Source organism: Balaenoptera acutorostrata, chromosome 2, assembly GCF_949987535.1.
Source record: "Balaenoptera acutorostrata chromosome 2, mBalAcu1.1, whole genome shotgun sequence".
Taxonomy (NCBI): domain Eukaryota; kingdom Metazoa; phylum Chordata; class Mammalia; order Artiodactyla; family Balaenopteridae; genus Balaenoptera; species Balaenoptera acutorostrata.
The window spans coordinates 54,567,392-54,590,744 of NC_080065.1; the positions used below are offsets into that span (position 1 = coordinate 54,567,392).

The 23,353-nt window shown below is 38.0% G+C and overlaps 1 protein-coding gene across 2 annotated transcripts in view; it reads left to right on the forward strand.

Moving 5' to 3' along the window:
* The window catches only part of RGS7BP (regulator of G protein signaling 7 binding protein), a 123,619-nt gene that overhangs the window by 67,993 nt on the left and 32,273 nt on the right, over window positions 1-23,353 (forward strand). For both annotated transcript variants that reach the window (XM_007176040.3, XM_057541726.1), the window contains exon 3: window positions 9,398-9,528. In XM_007176040.3, coding sequence (XP_007176102.1) covers window positions 9,398-9,528 — 131 coding nt within the window. The remainder of the gene's footprint in view (window positions 1-9,397; window positions 9,529-23,353) is intronic.

Here is a 23,353-nt window from a genome sequence, read left to right on the forward strand (position 1 = left end):
AATATTATTTGAATTAATAATTAAATAGGAAAAAAGCCTGTAACAAAGTCATAAAGATGTCTAGGTATTACATGCAGAATTGCCTCCCTGGAATACTTCCCCCATTCATTTGTACTTGTTATGACCATATAATTCCCATCTATTATTTCACTTACATCTTTTCAATAATGCTATGAATCAGGTATTACTATCCTAATTCAGTTTTTGAGGCACTGAGAGGTTCAGAAAGTTGCCCAAGATCACACAGTTACAAGTAATGAAATGAAGATCTAAACGCAGAACTGTTTGATGCAGGACCACTTATGCTTTATATGGAGGTTGGAAGGTGGCCTTTATGTTAATATTTTTTCTTCCTTTGAGAAAACGTGAGCTACTGCTGTAAAATGGACTCTCCCCCTCAGGTAGTCAGATTACCGTTGCTTCCTTCACTGACTTGACCACTCTGAAGTTACTAGCCTTGCCCCTTTGAGAACACTACATGTAACACTTGGATTCATACATGGTCAGCCTTGAGCGTTCAGTTTGATTCATTTAAACAAACATGGATTGAGAGCCTTCAGTGAGCCAGGCACTCTGCTAGGTGCTTGGGGAACAGAAGTAATGGATAAAACTTCATGCTCTTGGGGATATTAATCTGGAAGGAAATATACCAAAACATTAATAATGGATACCTCTGGTATTAGTATAAGTCATCCTTTCCTTTTTTTTACTTATCTACAAAAAATGTCTGTTAATATGTATTATTTTTATAAAACAGCTTAAAGAAAAAAAAAGAAGGCTGCAAGAAAGGAAATTCTTAAGAAACCAATCTCTAATTGTGAAATGGACCTGGTGATGGCAGAACCAAGCACTGTAATTCCAGCTTTCAGCTTCTTCATATCATGTAGGCGCTACTTTTTAAGGCTGCCTTGGGGAACTGTTTAATTGAGAACGTACTATGTACCAGACAATCTGTTAAGTGTTGGAGGTTATGGAGATAAATAAGATAAACCTTCTGGCCTCAAGGAACTTACAGTCCAGTGAAAAAGACTCATGGTAGTATATGATATTTTCCATGTGTATAGATACTGGTCTCTTCTGTTTGCATAAAGCTTTTGCCTTTTTGTAGAAAATAGCTGTTACATCTGTCTTAGAAACGCACATTAACATATTGGCATGAAGTGTCATCTTTTGAGAGTTATGCAAAAAATACAAATTATCATTGCATGCCAATAGAAAGACAGAATAACACGAGAGAATCCCATTAGGTATAATGTTTGAAGAACTTCTAGCATTGGGTAGGAGACTGAAGTTGGAAAAGTAGACTGCAAAATGCTAAAAAAGTTCTAAGTCTTCTCAAAATCCTTCATGTAAACTGAAAAATGAGCCAGAGAGCTAAACTGGCAGCACTGAAGCTCTGGCACATAGGAGGAGCTATATGTATTTGCCATTGTTATTTATATGATAAACAGATGTCATCTTTCTACCCTTTTCCTAAACGCTCCCCAAAGAGACTTCCTGGTTTAATCGTTTTTTGAGGCTAAAAAAAAAAAGAAAGAATTTCAGGCCTGTGTGAGCTATATTTTGGACTCTCATGATGTTTTGTCACCCCTCAGGCCATCACTCTAGATAAACAGTCTCTCACATATACGAGGAAGCCACAACCACAATGGATTTGACAATTACTCTATAACTATACATATTAGTATATGTAACTATACTGAATTGTCATCATTAGATATTCAAGTATTGATCAACATTTTGTGCCGTCCAGTTAAATGAGATGAGGAAATTTCTTTTTCTTTTAATCAAAAACTCTCTTTTGGATTAATTGAATGAGTTAAATTTGGTCAGCCCAGTTACCTCAGGTTGTTTTAAAGTCATGTCATTGTTCTGGCAATATTGATGAAGCCTGTAGCTTTAGCTAAAGAAAAATACAGCATCACCTAGCTTAATGACATAATTAAGAACGAGGAGCTAAATGCCATTTAGATAAACCAACAGTTTAATATGTTGAACCTTAAAATTCCAGTGGATAAAAGCAGGAATTAACCAGTTGCTGCAATTAATGACCCAGACTTTGAATATAGTGAAAATTAATGAGCTGAATTCTTTCCAGTGTAACACATGATCACTGAATGATAACTGATCTTTGAAGATCTTTGCTACCAGGTGAAAACAATAAGCATTAGAGGTTGAAAATCTTGATTTTTGATGCAAAAAATATTTTCTAATTAGAATGTGGAAACATATATATATACTTCTTTAATTTAAATATAAATGTAAGTATGTATATACATATATATTTAAAAATAAACTGATCCTAGCTACAGTGGGATAGGGCTGGTTGTCACCATGTAACCCATGGTGCTGACTGTCATCTCAGCAAAGATTCAAGAATCTAAGACTCAGACTCCACCAGCCACAGGCTCCCGTCTGCTAGCTGTAAGAATCACAAGACCTGGAGAGCCAAGGCTTAAAGAGCTGTTTGCAGACCCCACATAAGTCCCAACCAGAGACCATAAAGAGAAAAACATTGAGAAAATCAGAGGGAAAAATGGAAAGGCCAAAAGACTCTCAAGCCAAAAAGAATGGAAGGGTGGGAGAAGAAGCCAAGACAGAATAAGATATTTTATTCTGGAAATGGAAGGAATAGTGCCTTGTAAATGTTAGTTTTCTCCTGATCAATAAGCATGAGTTACAGGTATCAAGAAAAAAATGTTATGATGTTCAGCCCATTAACTCCTTCAACCTCAGATGCCCTGGGATATGCCCAAAAAGGCATCACAAAGGTCATCACCTACTCCCAGCTCTCCTCAGTAATGCCTTAAACAGTAACATTTAAGATGAATAAAAGATGATTTACAATTCAATAGTAATATTTTCAGTCTTATTTCATTGTAAGTATCACAATGTCAGGAAACTGATGGCTATTGATTTTTTGAAAGTGTTTGAATATGTTTAAATATAGGTTTTACTCTTTAAATAGGAAAAAAAATGAACAAGGTGCTTGGTAATGCTACCCATTATTTATCAACCTCTCAACTGGGTCATGGGGAAATGTCAAAGGTCCTGCCAGAGGGCAAACCGAAACAACAGGGAGATGAAGACCAGAATACAGCCCTAAATCATAAAAGGTGCAGCCCCTCTGAGGCCTGTTGCTTTGCAAAAGGTATGCAAAGTAGCTACCAAAAGATAATTCTGTTGCACTACAGGTTTTACTCTGCTGTTAAAAGTCAAGTTTCATTTCTGACTGAACCCGAAGAGCACCAGGGCAGAGTTTGATCCAGACTCGTGTTCAGTGGCCAGGAAAGTCACCAAGCCATATGTTCCCATGAAACTGACATGCGGTGAAGTGAGGGGATTACTGCAATTACTTCTTCAAAGGCTCCTGGGGGAACCAAACTTGCTATGACTCTCTATCAAGAAAATACAGGAGGTTGCCACTTAAAACACAAGTTTCATAAAAATTCACTAAAAGGAAGATTATGAGAAAATTGGAGACAAAAGAGAGCGTCAACTATTATTATATAAAGATACCTTGAAAAATATCTTGTTTCTGTTCTTCTGCTTAACTGGGCTCCTCTTTCTATTGCAGGGCTTATTTTGGTATGAAAGAGTATAGTCATTTAGTAGGTACCTGCCATCTGTTCTGTGTTTATGAACTTGCATAGACCCTGTAATTACATTTAAGAATTTGAAACCTAAACTAATAACTGGGTCTCACACATGCACATGCACACACAGACACACACACTTGTGCCCTCTCTGCCCTCTGACTATTCACTGATTGTGTAAACTCATGGAGCCTCCTTGAGAAATCTCCTTCATGAAAGCGTATGAAGGCTGGGCTCTGAAGCCTTCACTGGATTTGGCACAGAATTAGGATATATCCTTGTATAAGTGGAATCTATCTGAGAGGAAACCACTGGGGGTATTTGAAGAGATATCCCGGAGATCACTATCCTAGGGTAGGTCAGTTAATCCCTTTCCTCCCTAGCTATTTGCTCTGAAAAATAAAGCAAAGAATATCATCCCTTTCCCTCATCCCATTTGGTTCCCTGAGTCTTTCCTTGCCATTTGGCTTAACAGCCAACAACAGAGGTGGTTCTGAGAAGAACGACTTGGATATATTTGCTGCAACAGGAGTTCTGGTTTCCATCTCTGCTAGCTGACAACCCCCAAGTGTTTATCTGTCATCACCAAAGTCTGTGAAATGCTGAGTGGTTGTCAATGGGGTCACACCTTTCTTTCTCAGCCTAAGGGTATGTTTATTTAACCAAAGTCTCCTTCAGCTCCATATATGGTAGCTGTAAACAAATAATGTTTTAGAATGGCAGAGAAGTTTTAATACTAAAGATTATACACAACCATAAGGCTTGTGTATAAGATTATACACAACTTTGATGTATTTAGATGGATTGCAGCCAACTTCTAACAATCCTTCACAGTTTTTACTTGTTTTCCCATACATGATCTCATTTGATTCTTGCACCAACCTTTAGGTACTTTGGTCTTGAATAGTTGTTATGCCTATTTCACAGCTGAGGAAACTGAGTCTTGGAGAACTTAAAGTGGTTCTCCTACAATCACAATTCTACACAGCAAAGTCTATATTTAGAGCTAAGTTTTCTGACTCCGGAACCCATTTTCCTTTTATTATGTCTTTCTGCCTTCATCTAAATATATAAACCACTGCATTAGGGACAGACTTTCAAAATAAAAAACATTTTGCTGGTTTTTAAGAAGCTATTAGCAGCTGCACAAAACACCAAGTCTGGCAAGCTTGGCAAAAGAGCGGACAGATGCAGGGCCAAGGCATTTCATAACCAAAATCCCCAGTAGGCTAACCCCTGAACTTGACCTTTACTAGTCATAAAGCAGTTGTTTTGTTCAATTTATGCCAAGTTATACTTGCTTTACCACATATCTATCTGTATGTTCATCCCTCTATCCCTCCGCAATCTGTATTATTTTTCTGAAGTTGCAGACATCAGGAAACTTTACACCTAAACAGTTCAGCATGTTTATCTTTAAGTGGAGTTCAATATTTGCCTATGGTTCTTTTTTTTTAATTTCATTTATTTATTATGCCTCAGTTGAAAGGGTTGAAAAGGATAAAGGAGAGAAAATACTATATTTAAAAGAAAAGTGCTTATAACTTAATTTAAAGTCATCTTAACAACAACTTCCATGTGAAACATGCTTTAAAACATCTTAATACAAAATTAAGGAATAAGTGTTTTGTAATATACTGAAAATCTCTCTGACTACAATTTTCTCTTTCTTTCTTTACACTTAAGTAATACTTTCCAGGTACATGTTGCAAAAGCTTCGGGACAAACTGTGAACTCATCTGTACTTTCCTTTATGAAATATCACTGCCTATGGTTCTTTTATAAAAAAAATGAAATTTGCATATAATCCAATGCACAAATCTCAAGTGTACTGTTCAATAAGTTTTGCCAAATGTGTCCACCCAGGTAACTCAAACTTTTATCTAGATATGGAATACTACCCTCACACTAGAAAGTTCCTTCTCATGCCCCTTCCCAGTCGATACTCTCTCCACCACTGTTCTAATATTTATCACCATGGATTAGTTTTATCTGTTCTAGAACTTCATATAAATGGAGTCATACAGTATTTACTCTTTTGTATAAGGATCTTCTCACTCAAGATTATATGTTTGAGATTTACCAGTATTGTTTTGTGTATAAGGAGTTTACTCCTTTTAATTATTGAGTATTATCCTATTGTAGGAATATTCTAGTTTCTTTTTTTTTTAATTGAAGTATAGTTGATGTATGATATTCTAGTTTCTTTATCCACTTTCCTCTTGACAGACACCCAGGCTATTTCTAGTTTTTAGTTATTCTAAATAAAACTACTATGAACACTCTTAAAAAGATCTTTTTATGAATAGATTTTCATTTCTTTTAGGTAAATACCTGGAAGTGGAATTGCCAGGTCATAGGGAGGTATATGTTTAGTTTTATAAGAAACTTCCAGAACTTTTTTCAAAGGCGTTGTACCATTTTAACTCCTACCAACAATGTACGAGATGTTGTTCCATATCATCATCATTTGGCATTGTCAGTCTTTTTAATTTTAGTCATTCTGGTGGGTGTTCATCTTATTACTTTTGAATTACAAAATAAGAATATTCACATTAGAGAGCATTTCCATTATCAAGGAGTGACTTAGGCAATGTCTGTGTTCATGTCCCCCTATTACTACACCAGTGCAGGTCTCTTAAGTCCTAATATTAAGACATTAAATCCTGTTTCTCATCCTTAAAGAGTTGATTGAAAGGTTCATAACTTGGCAGTTATTTTAAAAGTTTTTGGATTCAACTTGAGCTCTAAATCACTGAAATATTGTCGAAGTTAATTTTTAGGGTGTTTTTCTATTAATACTTAGGCTTTCAAATTAATCAAAATGATCAGGTTAGCTCCTGACTTCTGCTTAACAGAAAAATAAATAAATAATCACACCTAAGTCACTAACTTATGAAATTTCTTTCACTGAATTAAATGAGCATCACCTCAGGGTGACTCTCATAGACCTCAACTGGATTAATAAGAGTAAATCATTTTAGACTAAGCATCAGTCACACATGGTAAAGTTGCCTCTAAGTTAAGTTGCTTCAGTTCCTGGAGTAAGTATGTAGGCCTAATTTTGTTTCAATGTGAAATCTCCCCTAGGCCTTATAACTTATCCCTAGGAAGTTTCAAGTTTCCACGTCGCTGTTTTCTTGACTTTCCTCCATTCTCCAGGCTCTGACTCTTGCTCACTTGTTACAAAAATAACCTAAATGCTCTTAATTCTTCTCAAAAATGTATTTCAGCCCACTGATCATGATATTAGATGTATTATAACCCATTCAGCAATTTTTCTTTGAATGAACTTTTAGTAATCAGTAGCAGTAATACAGCTTAGAGCTCTTAAAGTGGGAGAAATAAATTGTACAAGACCTGAGGCTAATGTAGCCTAGTCAAGGCCTTGGGAAACACTAACACAAAAGATAACTTGTCCACTGCTCTTTGACTAGTTTCTTTCTTTCTCTATACTTCAATTTTCCAAGATGTTAAAGGATAATATATGAGCATATGTAAGAATTTTTTAGCCAGAAAATTTATAACGCAACTTTAGCATCAATTAATTTTTGTTAGGCTGATTTGGCGGCATCCATTCAGTTTCCTCCCATAACATGTAAGAAGGGCAAAATGGTTCCACAGTTTAGAGAATCTCCATTGGTTACAGAGGCATTAAGAAGCTGGCACCCAAGGAAATGATAGGAGTTAGGCATTTTAATCTCTGTTCTGACATGCCTTTTTTCAAAAGCACTTAATACATTGCTTTGTCTCTCACAGTCCAGCTGTAAAATAATATATTGGCTGTAAAGATTTGTTAATACAGTAATCATTTGTTTAAATTACATAAAATGTCATATATATATGAAGTTTGCATATTTTTGGAACTAAGCCACAAAACACATATTTTATACTTCTGAAAATAAGAATACTCCATGGTTTGGAACGATACTGTACTGGCTAATTGTCCCATTCATCAAATGTACAATACATACCACAGATTCTTTATAGTTTTTTTTTAATCTGCATATGAGCCACTAGGGCCAACGTTATACGTAGGTGAAAATAAGCAGCTATGATGGAGACGATGAAGCAGCACAGAAAAGACCTGCCTGCTTTAAAATATTTTCCCGCTAGCCTGTCTTTGGGATAAGACATTGCCTTCAGATTTTTCTATCAAAATCAATGTATTAGCAGGTAATATACCAGGATCACTTCTTATTATATGAACCACTGATGCCCATTATTCCTTCAGAGTCTAGCAGGGCCATGAGGAGAGGGGAGGGGACAGACACAAAGACATTTTGAAAGGCTGAAGATGATAGGAAATAATGAGGCGTTGTGTGTGTGTGGCAGAGCGATGGGGAGAATTCCAGGGAGCAGGAGGAGAGCTTGAGGGTGGAAAGCACCTGGGGGAAGAAGCTCTGCAAGAAAATCTGGGACTTTCGCCAAAGATATACTTGATTCCAGCGTTGGCCTAGGGCTGGACCCATGAGACACAAATGAGAAAGTAATGTAGGCTCTTATTTTTCAGATAAAGCCAAAATTTGCATATAAATTCTTTTGAGTTCCTTTGTTCTGACACAGGAAAGACATAGAATAACTTTGCAGGCATCACTCATACTCAGGCAAAGAATTCTGCATTTTCCTGTGTTATATAAGCCATATAGTTGAATAATCCTGGCTCATCTACTAAATAAGTATTCAAAATGTAAACTTATTATCATTGTAAAGTGCTATGTAAATACAAATTCTTTACAGTGTGATTCCAGAACTTAAATAAAAATGAAGCCACCATTTTTTTTCTGATAATAGCCCCTGACATTTTGCCACTGACCACTTTACAAAGGAATCAAATCCAAATGCTGCATTGTTTAGTCAGATTTCATTGCATTTTAAATGAATGGAGATAAAAATAAAGATAACACATTAGGACATTTGACAGAGTTCCCTTTTAGACTTCTTCCATTTCTAATCTATCTCCAAATTGTATCCCTTTTGTTTAGTTCGCTTTATTCAATACATGCTATTTTACCTGCATCTAAAATAAAGTGTTCTATCAACAACTAATTTCTCTCCTCTTAAAAAGTGATCACTCCATGTTTTATCATATTCACATTTGTTTGCTTTACCACAGTTAATAGAGAAAGGCTCAAGTACTTTATAATAAATTTTAGAGCATAAATTCAGTATTTATTTAGGCTTAGGTTGTTAAGCAAAATTATTAGAATTTTATTACTTTTCTTTTTTCATAAATTTTTCATTTATTCACTAAAAACACTTAGCCTTTGATAAATTAACCATAGCAAACAATAAAGGATGTCCTTTAGACTGAGACAAAAGACTGATAAAAATAATTTGTATCTTGGCTCTCTAATCATATTATGCTAGGGCCTTAATATTAAAGAGCTATCTTCTAACTGGTAACTGAATAGCTCTTCGTTAGTTTCTCTAAAAATAAGAGTTTTTAATCTCTTCTTGCAAGCTAGGATAGTCTTATGGTTTAAATATATTTTGGAAGTTTGTTCCAACAGTTAAATTGAAAATGTCTGATATTTTCAATTACTTAAAACATTTATGATTTTAAGCTCCTAGCAAAAATCTGCTGCTGAAGGGGAAAAATATTACGAGCTGTTATTCAGAAAGACACTTATGTAAGAACTGTGACCTTGGTTATTGGTTTGAAAGCAAGAAGTCCTATATTTTAGACCCAAGGCTTTAGAAATCTTTAGTGGGCATTTTCTCCTCTCAGAGCTGAGACAAATGGCTGATGAGTGAAATCTTGAGACTGTCCACAGCTTTTCTCTTTCATTCTGTTGCAGCCCAGAAGATGGTGAGATCCATCCAGAAATCTGTCGGCTCTACATCCAGCTGCAATGCTGCTTAGAAATGTACACAACAGAGATGCTAAAATCCATGTGTCTGCTGGGGTCTCTTCAATTTCATCGAAAAGGTATCTTCGTTTAATATGTTGCCATAAACACTGAGAAATGTTAAACAAAACCTCATCTTTTGCAAAGGCCTATGTGTACCATTTGTCTATCTACACACAATTGGAATGGATATAAATGTTCAGGAAATGTTTGATATAAATGAATAAAAGAAGTTTATATCAGTACTATCAAAGTACATAAGAACATTGATCATCTTGAATAGGAATTGTGGTAGAAACAATTCTCAAATTTATTATTTTACCACATGTGAACATGACTTTGGCTAGAATCAGCATGGGCAGCAAAAATATATAATGATCTTAACTAGGGTAGTAAATGCTATCCAAGATTGCTGCTATTTCCCTAAATGTATTTGGTTGCAAGACGACAAATTACAAGTTGTGTCCCAAAGATTTAAAAATAGGGGGAACTCAACAAACAAAATCTCATTCCCTGGTTTAAACTATAAAGAGACTATATTGGCTTAAATGAATGAAACCTCTAGAGGCAGCAGTGGCTTCAGCATGGCTTGATCAGACTTCTGATTCCCATTCTGAGTGATGTTCTGCCTTCTCGGGGAGGTGGGGGGTTGACTTTACCCTCAAGCTGCCCTTCCCCCACACTTGCAAACTGATTCCAACAGTTTCAGTCATCACATATGCATACAGAGAGAATTTCTCCCATTATAGACTAGCAAATGTCCTGAGCTTCGTTCTAACTGGACCAGGTCAGACCACATGTCTACACTTGAACCAATCACGGTAGCCAAGGGGATGGAATTAAACTGATTGGTTTAGGCAATCAAGGCCCATTCCTGGAGCTAGGAGAGGAGTCAACCCCACCCAACCAGTGGCTATTGCATAAAGGGACAGTGTGGAATGGAATGGATGCTGGGGAGGAAGCCAAAAGTTTCTGTCACTGCTGCAGGATTCAATCTATATTTTCTTTGCTAATTCATTGAACAATAATTTTTGGGAGCCTCCTGAATGCAAACATTTTGTGCTTGAGATCAAGAAATAGAGGGATGCACAGAAGGTAATCTTTGTCTATGATTTAAATTCAGAGATAGACAAGGTCAGTAAACTGTAATAATCAGGGAAAATCTTTTAGAAAGGATGGGACTTGAGCTAGGTTGTGAGGATAGGGTTCAGATAGGGAAGGAAAAAGAAAGATCTTTCAGGTGAAGAAGCAGCTGAAGAAGAGATATGAAATCAAATGAGCATGCAATTTGAGAGGAACTAGATGACATGATAAAGTACCTGTAAAAATCAAACCTTGCATACACACATATGTATGCACAAGGCAGAACTAAAAATAAGATTATGCTACGCTGCTCCAAAGAGAGATTATTTTCTCGATACATGAATATTATCTTTTTCTTTTTCCTTCTAAAGGCTGAATTTTCACGGGTTTCCACCTTTACTTCATGTTTGGAGAGATTATCCCCTTGACACTCAGGAGTCCTGATCAGAAAATTGAATACTCAGACACACTGATGACCCAAACAGTTGTCATTGGCCCAATGTCTTTGTTTGTCCTCTCTGTTCTCATACACCGCCACCATCACCCCCCCACACGCACACGTGCATTCACACATAAACACACACACTGAGTAGTATTTGCATTCTTTCTAATCATGGTTGACTAGATTGGGTATGGGTCATTTTTTCCCCAGGTCTGCATCGGCTGTGCTTGCAGTATTTCATGCCCATGTTGCCCCCGAAATCGCCCTTGATGATTGTCCATAACACCATGTGACCCGCACTCCCTGTCTCACTCTAACTCCTTGGTTTTTCACCTGGTCTCCCTGCCATCCACTCCTACTTTTTGTCTTCTCACAAATGACTTTTGAAAGGAAGACTCATCTCTGCTAGCTCTCTGCTTAAAAGTAAAAGGTATTCCCTCATCCAGGTTCTTCCTTATTGTATTTGGTCTTGACCACACAAATAAAAAACACATCATCTCTTAACTGATCAGCTCATGTGGTCTGCACTGCCTCCTATCTTCACTGTCCGTCTCTGATCCCTATCCTTCCCTGCCTCTTCCTTTAAAAATAATAAACCCCTGCTCCCTGCTCTAGCACCTAACCCTCTAAGTATGACTCTAAAAAGAATATACCTGATGGAATCTTTGATTTCTCCCCATTGTAGGATTAAGTCTCCAGTTGGATTTCTATTTGATTCTTCTAAAATCATTACTACTTAAAGTGTAAATCCTTAGAAAATGTGCTTCAAAATTATCCAGGGTGCTGGATAAACATGGAGCCTCATGAATCCTGTCCAGGACCCACTGAATCAGAATCTGAGGGCGCTCCAGGTGATTCTGAAACACAGTGAAGATGGATAACTGTTTTGCTACCTTTGAAACAAAAGGAAATCACCCCATCATATGTATAATAATGGAAACTTTCAAGCCCTTACCTGGCTATTCTTACTCATCTAAGTACATACTTTCAACTTTGTTGTATGCTTTATTCTTTATCACCACTAGACAGAAGTCTGTCTACCAAGAATTAAGATGCCAGATAATATACTCTTTATCCAAACAGTGGTATCTCTAGTGTGGCCTTGGGCTAGGAGGGGTCCTGTCTAGATGAGCTCACTCAGTCCCTTCAAGAAATCAAATAGAGTTGGCCCTCACGGATTCAACCAACCGCAGATCACGTACTATGCTTACAATCTATTGCTGTTTGAATCCACAGATATGGAACCACGGATACAGAGGGCCGACTATGGGACTTGAGCATCCATGGATTTTGATGTCCATGGCAAGTCTTAGAACCAACATCCCATTCCCCCACACACACATACAGATACTGAGGGATGAGTATAGTCCTCAGAGTCTTAGGGGTATGGTGATTCCCATTCTAGTCTATAACACTCAAAATCTCTTTCTGCTTAGAATTTCTTTCTGGTATGTTTCTTTTAATGCTATGGTAAAAATTGGTATTTTGATAACTTTTAGGTTAATTAATTTTTTTCTCCCTCCTAATTTCTTATTACAGCTTGGCCAATTCTTCTTTACTCTTTGTCTTCTATCAAGGAAAAAAAGGAATTGTAATTGAGTCATTATTTGGGCTCTATATGAGAGTCTCTGGTCAATTTTTTGTTGTGATTAGATTCTGAAGACAAATTGTTTCACAATTATCTGTACTTTTATTTTTTTAATTTATTTATTTTATTTATTTATTTTTGGCTACATTGGGTCTTTGTTGCTGCATGTGGGCTTGCTCTAGATGCAGCGAGCGGGCACTACTCTTCGTTACAGTGCATGGACTTCTCATTGCAGTGGCTTCTCTTGTTGCAGAGCACGGGCTCTAGGCACACGGGCTTCAGTAGTTGTGGCTCACGGGCTCAGTAGTTGTGGCATGCAGGCTCTAGAGAGCAGGCTCAGTAGTTGTGGCGCATGAGCTTACTTGCTCCGTGGCATGTGGGATCTTCCCAAACCAGGGCTTGAACCTGTGTCCCCTGCATTGGCAGGCAGATTCTTAACCACTACGCCACCCGGGAAGCCCCTTAATTTATTTTTATTTCTAATTACCTCCCTGACTGCCACCGTAAGTCCAGAAAGTATTGAATATCACATTTAGTTTTACTATTGTATTGAGTAGTCATGTGTTTACTCTTTGAAGAAAAAGGTCACACAAGGTTACCGCAGGGGCGAGGAGTATGGTTTGTTTCTGGGAAAAATAAGCCTCAAATCATTTTAAATCTCATTTTCTGCAGAAAGCTTGAATTTAATAATGAAGATTGTCCTTCTCTCCCAATTAAGCAAATTATAAGTATCCTTTGTCCTTAACAACATCTTCAGTGGACCTTCATGCGTTTTGCATGCACCATGTTTCTGAATTTTTGCTGTCTCATAAGTCTGATTGGTACAATCTACTTGGAAATCTTTTATACTTTATAAGATCATGCTATTGCCCAAAAAAATGAAGACAAACAGTACTAAGATGATCGTCTTATTTCATGGCCAACAAAATTAAAGTAAATTATGGTAATATGAGGTAAAAATCCACATTTAATAAAGGCTATTGGAATATACCATGCAGAGTGTGGTTCTGAAAAACTGTGGAGAAGATGACAGATGGGAATAATTTCAGGCATTGTGTAATCTCATATTTTAACACTTTAAGTTTTAGATTGGGCCATTACTTGACAAAGTCTAATTTCTATGTTTATAGTGAAAAATAGTTTCTCTCACTTCTTCACAGTTAATTAGGTAGGAAGTCTTTCCCCACAACTGAATCCATGTATCATATTGACCATTAATGCCTGTTTCCTGACACCAGATAAAATGCGACCACGGGTTTCATTCACTCTGTTGGCAGAAAGTGAAGCCAGATTTCTAAGAGAATTGGATGATCCTGCCGTTCTGACCACAGCTTTCCTCTCTCCCATTCTCCCCACAGTCAGTCAGTTTTGACAACCTTCCCATTCTGAAAGGAGCAGAGAAGAGAGAGCACTCCAGTGCAGCCCCCCTTCACATGTGAACTTGCTCCTTCATCTTTATTCTCATCTCTCCTTGCTTTCTCAAGGGTCTTCTCTGACTCTGCTCCACTCTTCTGCCATCACTTACAGCTAGATTGTCCCCAGGTCCTTTGAGGTATACCATTCTCCCTTCCTCCCCCTAAGATAAGATGGGTTCTTCCCCTGCAATGTGCCACCAGGATATATAAAGAGAGAAAAAATGGGGAGTAAATGTAGTCACAAAAGGGGAAAGAAGGGCTTCCCTGGTGGTGCAGTGGTTGAGAATCCGCCTGCCAATGCAGGGGACACGGGTTTGAGCCCTGGTCTGGGAAGATCCCACATGCCACGGAGCGGCTGGGCCCGTGAGCCACAACTGCTGAGCCTGCGCATCTGGAGCCTGTGCTCCGCAACAAGAGAGGCCGCGATGGTGAGAGGCCCGCGCACCGTGATGAAGAGCGGCCCCCACTTGCCGCAACTAGAGAAAGCCCTCGCACAGAAACGAAGACCCAACACAGCCAAAAATAAATAAGTAAATAAATAAATTTTTAAATAAAAAGGGGGGGGGGAAAGAAGAGAGAAATGTCAAAATCTAGTGGGAGTTGAGAGCTCAAGATGCTCTCATAAGAAATTAATGAACCACCATCCATCCAGCAAAATACAGGATAAACTTAAGACAAAGAACAGAATATGAGCAGTAAAGACTCCAGGGTATTCCAGCCTCCTATTAAGAAATGTAAAAAAAATGACCCACACCAATAAAAGAAACAAGCAACACAAAGACAGAAATAGAATAAAACCACAAGTAAAGCCTTATTTTCCAATGTAATGAGGCAATTGATACTAAAATAGAACATTAGGTTAGAAGAAATGAAGCAGAATCAATCTTAAAATAGATTATGATTCAAATTATGAGTGGAAACATGCATTTGTTCTTTGAACAAATATTTGTTGAGCACCTATGTAAGGTACTGGGAGACTGAAACGATCAGGGCTGAGGAGATCCCTGTTCTTATGGAGTATATAGTCTTGTGCAGAGAAATAGGGGGAAAAATTTCTAAAAATCCCAAACACTAAAATTACAATGTCAATAATTAGAATAGGTAATGTAATAGAAAGTGACCATGACTGGGTGGCTACTTTAGAAGGGATGGTCAAAGCTCTCCGAGGAGGTAGAACTTAATCTGAGATTTAATGACAAGAAGGACACAACTTCATAAACATTCGTATCTAATGCAAAGGACCCAAGACCAGAACAAGCTTGTACTATCTGAAGAACATGAATATAACCAACTTCTGGAATCTAAAGGCAATCTAACACCATCTATTACTCTGTCTCCGTGTCCTCATACATCAATACCACACAGTGAACAGGACACAATATTCATCACCTTTTGTCAAAGTAGATGTCAGCTGAGGACTAGGATAACAGCAATGATAATAGCTTCCACTTACTGTATACTTTCTACTTGCCAGGTGCTTTATACCTGTCATCTTATTTCATCCTCAAGTATCGTTTTTCCCATTTTACTGATGGAGAAGCTGAGGCTCAAAGAGGTAACTTGTTGTCCAAGGTCACAGAGCACATTAATCCTACTGCAAAGTTCATGATTGTTCCACTACACCAGACCATTTCCCGCTAAGCTACATTGGAGAAAGGCAAGAGAACATATCAAATCGGGAAATGAAAGATACTAGCACCATGGGCTGAATTTTATCCACACATCTGACACTGATTGGTGCACATATTCCAAAATACCATGTTTAATGGCTAAGTTTTATTGTATATTTAATTTCTTACCAAAATAAGTTCAGAGAGTTACTTTTTAAGATGAGAGGGAAAGTTAACTCTGTAGATCATTTAATGATTTATAAGATATTTTGTTGTGATCCAAAGGAAGCATGATTTAGCCATGATACCCATTAAAGGAAAGTTGAAATTAATTAACTATACAGTCAATACCATCTGCACATTGTTCTGCTCTACCTTCGGGGTTGGAAATGGAGCAGTGAAAGCCTCATGGGGACCTCTCTTTATTGTGTTTCCATTGTCTGCTCTTCTGCTGTGCCCTGTGATTCTGCTTCCTCACTCAGCTAATGGAACTACCAAGATGACTACTACTCTGGGGTCAATGATAGGACTACAGTGTCATAAGGAACACAGAGAAGGACACAGGGCGGGGGAGGGAAATAGCTCTGTGTCGGAAAATGTTTATTTCCCAGTGTATGGACAAGAATGGATTTCTGTTTATGGTATAAGTATTATTTTCCACTACGTGTTTTATGGCACTATGAATATCTTCTTACCACAATGTAGAAAAGCCTTTGAAACTATTTCTTAATACAGGCAAACAACTAACTGAACTAATATAACTTATTTCTATTTAAATTACATGCTTTTTGGAAATGCAAGAGTAAAAGTGGATTACTTAACAAACAGCTTACATTTCCCCAGTCCTTTTCACACTGGATGGAGTTATAAATCTCCTACCCGTTATGAAAATGCATGAGAGTGAGAGTAACCGTGTGGACAAGCTTCCACGCATCTCATGTAAACTGTGTTCATTTAGTTGTTCACAGTCAGTGTGAAAGCTGTCCCGAGAGCCTTCCCTGTGTACAGTATCATAGCAGATAATGTGTCAGGAGCACAAAGGACATAGGAAATTTGCCCCTGCCATCAAGGAAATGATAGTGCAGTGATAGAATATTAGCTCAGAGAAGATTAGTTTGTTTTGTTTTGATTCCTAGGGAAATTTACACAAATGGATAAAATTGACTCTGCTGGACATCGGAGTCCAAACTCAGGGCCTGCAAGGAGACACTATGGCAATGCTTCCTGCTGTCACTATAGGCTGAAGACAGGCAGGCAAGCAAGGAGTGGAGAGGAGAAGGGGAAATGGAGAGAGGAAAATATGAATAGAAAAGAAAGAGGATGGGAGAAATGAGATCAAGAGGAGGAAAGAGGTCTCCAGAGTAGAGTGTGATAAAGGGGCCTCCACTCTAAATAAAGGACCCCAGTTTTCTGAGGCCAATGCCTAGGAATTCTGAGGTGAAAGAGATCTGTGGGACTCTTGAGGCTGCCCCACAGTCAGATGTGTTTTTGTTCCTCCTAAACAACTGACCATTTCTCACAAATATAAGAATAACCAGCCTTCCAAACTGGTATGTGTTTCATGTGTGGTTTCCCTTAACTTTTCCTCAAACATGCCTATTATATTATCCATAAACAGGCTAAAAATACATGGAAATCCCAAAGGAGCTGAAGGCCAAAAGCTTTGCGAGGCCCTGAGGAAAGTGGCCAACTTTTTGACATCCTGGTTCTCAACAGTGGTGAAGCCAGCTTAGTGAGATTTTAAGGCGCTCTAAAGGCTCTCCTTCTCCCCTCCCCCTCCATCTCCTCCCCGAGAAAATACTTGTTCACTGAGGCCTGAAACTGATGTTTCAGGGGACAGAGTTTTTCATTTCATAATAAAAAATGATTTTAAATGCATAGTCACTCTTGGGCAAAGTAAAACTTTGACTTGAAGTTACCATCTAGAAGCAGCTTGACCCTTTCCTGAGAACAGAGCAGAGAGCCCACCTGATGTTAGAAACAGGTGCTCCTTCTAAGGATAACTGGTCAAAGGGGGGAAGCTGGGGATGCAGAGGTCAGATAGGCCAACATCCAGGTTTGTGAGGTGCCCCCCTGCCAACTTTTTAATGTGGCTCAGAAGAGCATCTATGGACCGGCCCTGCTAGCCTCTCCAGCCTCATCTCTCACCAGCAACCCCATCTCATCTGCCCCCCATACCCTGCCGGCCACACACACGGCATCTTGAACTACTTCGAGGAACTTGAACTTGGAAGTTCTTTCCAGTTGCTCCCTCTGCCTGAAACATATTGTCCACCCTGCCCCACTCCACAACCATCCCTTTCACTTGGTCTACCCTATGCTTTCTTTGGTTTGTAACTTAGATGGGACTTTCCTGCAGAAAGCTTTTCCTGGCTCTCCAAGGCGGGGCCTATGCCCACGCAATGTGTCCCCCAGGCACGTGTTACATTGAGGGGTAGACACCTGATTTGTTGTCTGTTGTCCTCTCCAGAGTTGATCACCTTGAGTGTGTTCACCATTGTATCTCTGGCATTTAGTACAGTGCCTGGAGCAGATAAAGTTTCAATTCATAATTACTGAATAAGCAAAGGACTTTGCTTTCATTCTGCATCTGTTGTCAAATGAGAGGGAGTATAACTGGAGAAAAAGAAGCTTGTCCAGAGGTGTTGGACTGAACTCATATGTATATTTCCCCTCCTACTAAAAATTCATCGAAATAACAGCAAAAGATATAATGAAAACAATAAATCCATATTCGTTCTTGTATTTGTCAGGGTAGGGTAACAGCTGCATGAAACATCATCAAATCTCAATGGATGAGAACAATGAGAGTTCATTATTCACCACTGTCATAGTCCAATGCCAGAGCTGGGGGTGGGGGGGGTGGGCCCTTTTATTCTTTCCATTCCCCACATCCATCCAATTGTCTGGGGAGAAAAGAAAGCATGGGTGTTCCCATGGGAAGATTTTTAGAAGCCAATCTGGAAGAGGCATACGCCACTCTTACTCAGAATCCATTTGCCATAACTCTGTCAAATGGGCCCTACTAATTGTAAGAGGAAAAAAAAAAGAGGTCGGCAGACACAAAACAGTCTCCCATGGCCCTGAAAAACAAGGAAGTATGATTTCAACAAACCAGAAATTGAGGAATTTCTCAAAGCTAGAAAGCAACAGGGATTGGATTGGTGGATATAAATGAAGAAATGAAGCCACAGCCAGTAAGAAACTCAAGAAGAAACAAAAGAAATTCATGTAGGAGAAAAATACTACAAAAATAAAATCAATTCCAGAGATACTTCAAAGTAGGAGTCAACAAATGCAAATCACAGGAAGGATTTCTGGAACTGCTGTCAGGGAAATGAATGTTTGAAATTGCATTCAGGAAAAGCTGGGCTGCCCCACACTGAGTAACCAAGACCATCATTGCTTACCCCAGGAGGACACCTGCTGTGAGTGTCAGGACCAGGCAGCAAAGCAGAACAGAAGGTGAAGTAACTCGAATCCTCCATAAGGACTGCTGCAGAGGAACAAGAAAGTGAGCACATGACTCCAGTGTTTTTTCCCAGGCTAAATTGTTCCACATATCTCTTTGGAGTAGGAGTTGTAAACAGGAAACTCAAAGCAAACACGGGACCCAAAAAATAGGCTGTGTGCCCAGGTAAACTTATCAATGGAGATGAGAAGCACCCAGAAGACAAGCTTTAGACACACATTGTCCAGCCACACATCCTGCCCCTTTTCCAATCACCAGAAGGAGGATACTCATCAGGATGATGGGCAAAGAGAGATCCTCAAAGACAAAGCTGAACAGACATCCAGGGATGAGCAGATTTTTAAGAAAAATCAACACCCTGAAAGGGAGGTACCAAATGGCAACACTCAAACAACTAATACTTGATGAACAAATTTTAAAGTAGAAACAGATGAAGAATTTAAAATATAAACGTAATCAATAGATTTATTTTAGGTCTGTCATACCTCAAAAGCAGTAACTGTAACAGAAAGGAAGCAACCAGATTTGTTGGAAATGAAAGTGTTATCCATCAAATAAAAAAATTTTTTTTTATTCATTTATTTTTGGCTGCGTTGGGTCTTTGTTGCTGTGTGCGGGCTTCTCATTGTGATGGCTTCTCTTGTTGAGGAGCACAGGCTCTAGGCGTGCGGGCTTCAGTAGTTGTGGCACACAGGCTCAGTAGTTGTGGCTCGCAGGCTCTAGAGCACAGGCTCTGTAGTTGTGTCACACGGGCTTAGTTGCTCCGTGGCATGTGGGATCTTCCCGGACCAGGGATCGAACCCGTGTCCCCTGCATTGTCAGGCAGATTCTCAACCACTGCGCCACCAGGGAAGCCCCATCAAATAAAATTTTAATAGATGGCTTAATTAGTGTTGGGAGACAATTCTCCTTGAGGCTCTTGCATTTCAGGGAACAGAGTTTTTCTTGCAAAGTGAGGCACTGACTGCCCTTTCTTTTACACTATCTTTTCAAGGATGTTTATTTAGTAAATGTTCTTGAAAAATAGAGACAGTGCCTCCCCTCCAGAGCAAGGCATGCTTACGATTCAGTATAATGAAAATGTTTCCCTCTGGCGCAAAGGGCAGACATGCTTATAGAAGACTTCGGATCCTTAATCTCAGGGTTTCTGTCTCCTGTGTGTGTGTGGAGGTATAATGATCTGGCTCTTCTTGTGTCTCCCTGTGGGAATTAAAACTCAAGAAATTAACACAAATGCTGATACTGTGCTACTATTTTGTGAGTACTAAATTTTCTTTGTCTCTAACCCAGGAGTCTCGTGTCTCTTTCCAGGATCCATGAGATTGTGGCAGGTTAATTCACAGGTAGAGGAAAATCTCAGACCCTTCACAGTTCTTAACAATTATTATAATGGAAATACTGAGAGCCTAAAATAGGGACCTGAAAGGTCAAGTCTAGGTATTCTCCCAGAACTCAGCCCCCCACAGTGAATATAGAATATAGGGCTAATTAAGATCCAGAGACTCTAACATGAAATAGGATTCTGAAAGAGCAGAGAAAACAGAGAGAAATAGATAATTAAGAAAAATAGAAAACCTTTTTGCAAACCTAAAGAAATATTTATATTGAAAAGGCTATAAAATCTTAATAAATCACTCCATAGATTACTTAATAATTACAAAGGGAAAAAGAGTCCTCTACCATGGTAAAAGCTGGAAGAAATCACCTTAACCAAGTAATCAATACTTAACTAACATCATTAATAATGGGATAAACATGTATGCTTTCTAATGCAATGCACTAAAAAGGACAAAATATCACTTCTATAATATTCTTGCAAAAAATGTTTACTCTGAACCTAGACTTGTGGGAACAATCAGACAAATCCAAATTTAAAGACATTCTTTAAAACAACTGGCCCGGACTCTTTATTCAAAAATATCAATGTCATGAAAAATGAAAAAAGACAAGGATGCAACTCTATATTAAAAGAGAATAAAGAAACATGACAATTAAATGTGGTACATAATCCTTATTTGGATCCTTCAATGTAAAAAAAAAAAAGCTATAAAGGACATTATTGGAACAAATGGGGAAATTTCAATATAGAATATATATATATATTAAACAATAGCATTGTATCAAATTGAATTGAATCATTTAAATCAAAATTAGTTTTTCATGTGCTAATTGTTTTAAGGTTATGCCGGAAAACATTCTTGTTCTTTAGGAGTTATATGTTGTATTGGGGATAAAGTAACATTAATGTCTGCAACTTTTAAATGGTTCAACAAAAACTTATATATATTATACATTTATACATATACACGTTATACACATAATCCATATATATGAAACCTATATATGTATAATACACACATACCCACAGAGACTGAGAGAGATAAAAGAAAAATATGGCTAAATATTAACAATCGGTTAAACTAGAATATTTGGATATTCATTGTATTATTCTTGCAAGTTTACTATAGGTTTGAAAATTTTCAAAATAAAAAATTGGTGAAAGTAGATTGCAAATGCCAATCGAATGCCAAAAAAAGGAGTAATATATAAAGAACCCATAGCTAGACGTATTTAGGAACCATTTCATAACTCAAATATTTAAAGATAAAAAATTTTCAGAGGGCCATAAACAGGCTACATACATAGCATCCTTGGGTATAGATAGAAGAAAGGGAACAATATCATCCAAGTTGTGAGAGAAACTTAGTTAGAACATAGATTTTTATATCCAGCCAATTAGAATTTAAGTGTGTGTACAGCAAGAGAGAGATAGAGAAGAAAAAGTATTTTCAGTAATATAAAGACTAAGAAATTTTGTATTCGGAGATCTCTGAAATAATTAGCCAAAGATATGTTCCAGCAAAATTAAAATGAATCCAAGAAACAGGAAGATATGGAATCCAAGAAACAGTGGTGTACAAAGAAACTGTAAGCCATAAATACACAGCATTAGAGATATGAAACAGTTACCATAGAAAACCATACTATTAAAAATGTATTTAGTGAATAATTTTCTAGGACAAATGAGTTATCAAATTTAACTCAAGAAGAGTAAAATCTTTTAATAAACCATTAAACCTAGACAGTACTGAAAAAGTAATCAATGAGTCATCCTTCAATAAAGTTCCAAATCTCAGATGGTAGTAATTTATAGTTTCACCTGCAGTGGAAACGATCAGTATCTATTACATAGAGAGAATTCTTACAAATCAACAAGACAGCCCTATTTTTATTTTTTAAACATCTTTATTGGTGTATAACTGTTTTACAATGGTGTGTTACTTTCTGCTTTATAACAAAGTGAATCAGTTATACATATGCATATGTTCCCATATCTCTTCCCTCTTGTGTCTCCCTCCCTCCCACCCTCCCTATCCCACCCCTCTAGGTGGTCACAAAGCACCGAGCTGATCTCCCTGTGCTATGCGGCTGCTTCCCACTAGCTATCTATTTTACATTTGGTAGTGTATATATGTCCATGCCACTCTCTCACTTTGTCACAGCTTACCCTTCCCCCCACCCCCCTATCCTCAAGTCCATTCTCTAGTAAGTCTGTGTCTTTATTCCTGTCTTGCCCCTAGGTTCTTCATGACCTTTTTTTTTTCTTTTCTTAGATTCCATATATATGTGTTAGCATACGGTATTTGTTTTTCTCTTTCTGACTTACTTCACTCTGTATGACAGACTCTAGGTCCATCCACCTCACTACAAATAACTCAATTTCGTTTCTTTTTATGGCTGAGTAATATTCCATTGTATATATGTGTCACATCTTCTTTATCCATTCATCTGTTGATGGACACTTAGATTGCTTCCATGTCCTGGCTATTGTAAATAGAGCCGCAATGATCATTTTGGTACATGACTCTTTTTGAATTATGGTTTTCTCAGGGTATATGCCCAGTAGTGGGATTGCTAGGTCGTATGGTAGTTCTATTTTTAGTTTTTTAAGGAACCTCCATACTGTTCTCCATAGTGGCTGGATCAATTTACATTCCCACCAACAGTGCAAGAGGGTTCCCTTTTCTCCACACCCTCTCCAGCATTTATTGTTTGTAGATTTTTTGATGATGGCCCTTCTGACCGATGTGAGGTGATATCTCATTGTAGTTTTGGTTTGCATTTCTCTAATGATTAATGATTAATGATGTTGAGCATTCTTTCATATGTTTGTTGGCCATCTGTATATCTTCTTTGGAGAAATGTCTATTTAGGTCTCCTGCCCAGTTTTGGATTGGGTTGTTTGTTTTTTTGATGTTGATCTGCATGAGCTGCTTGTAAATTTTGGAGATTAA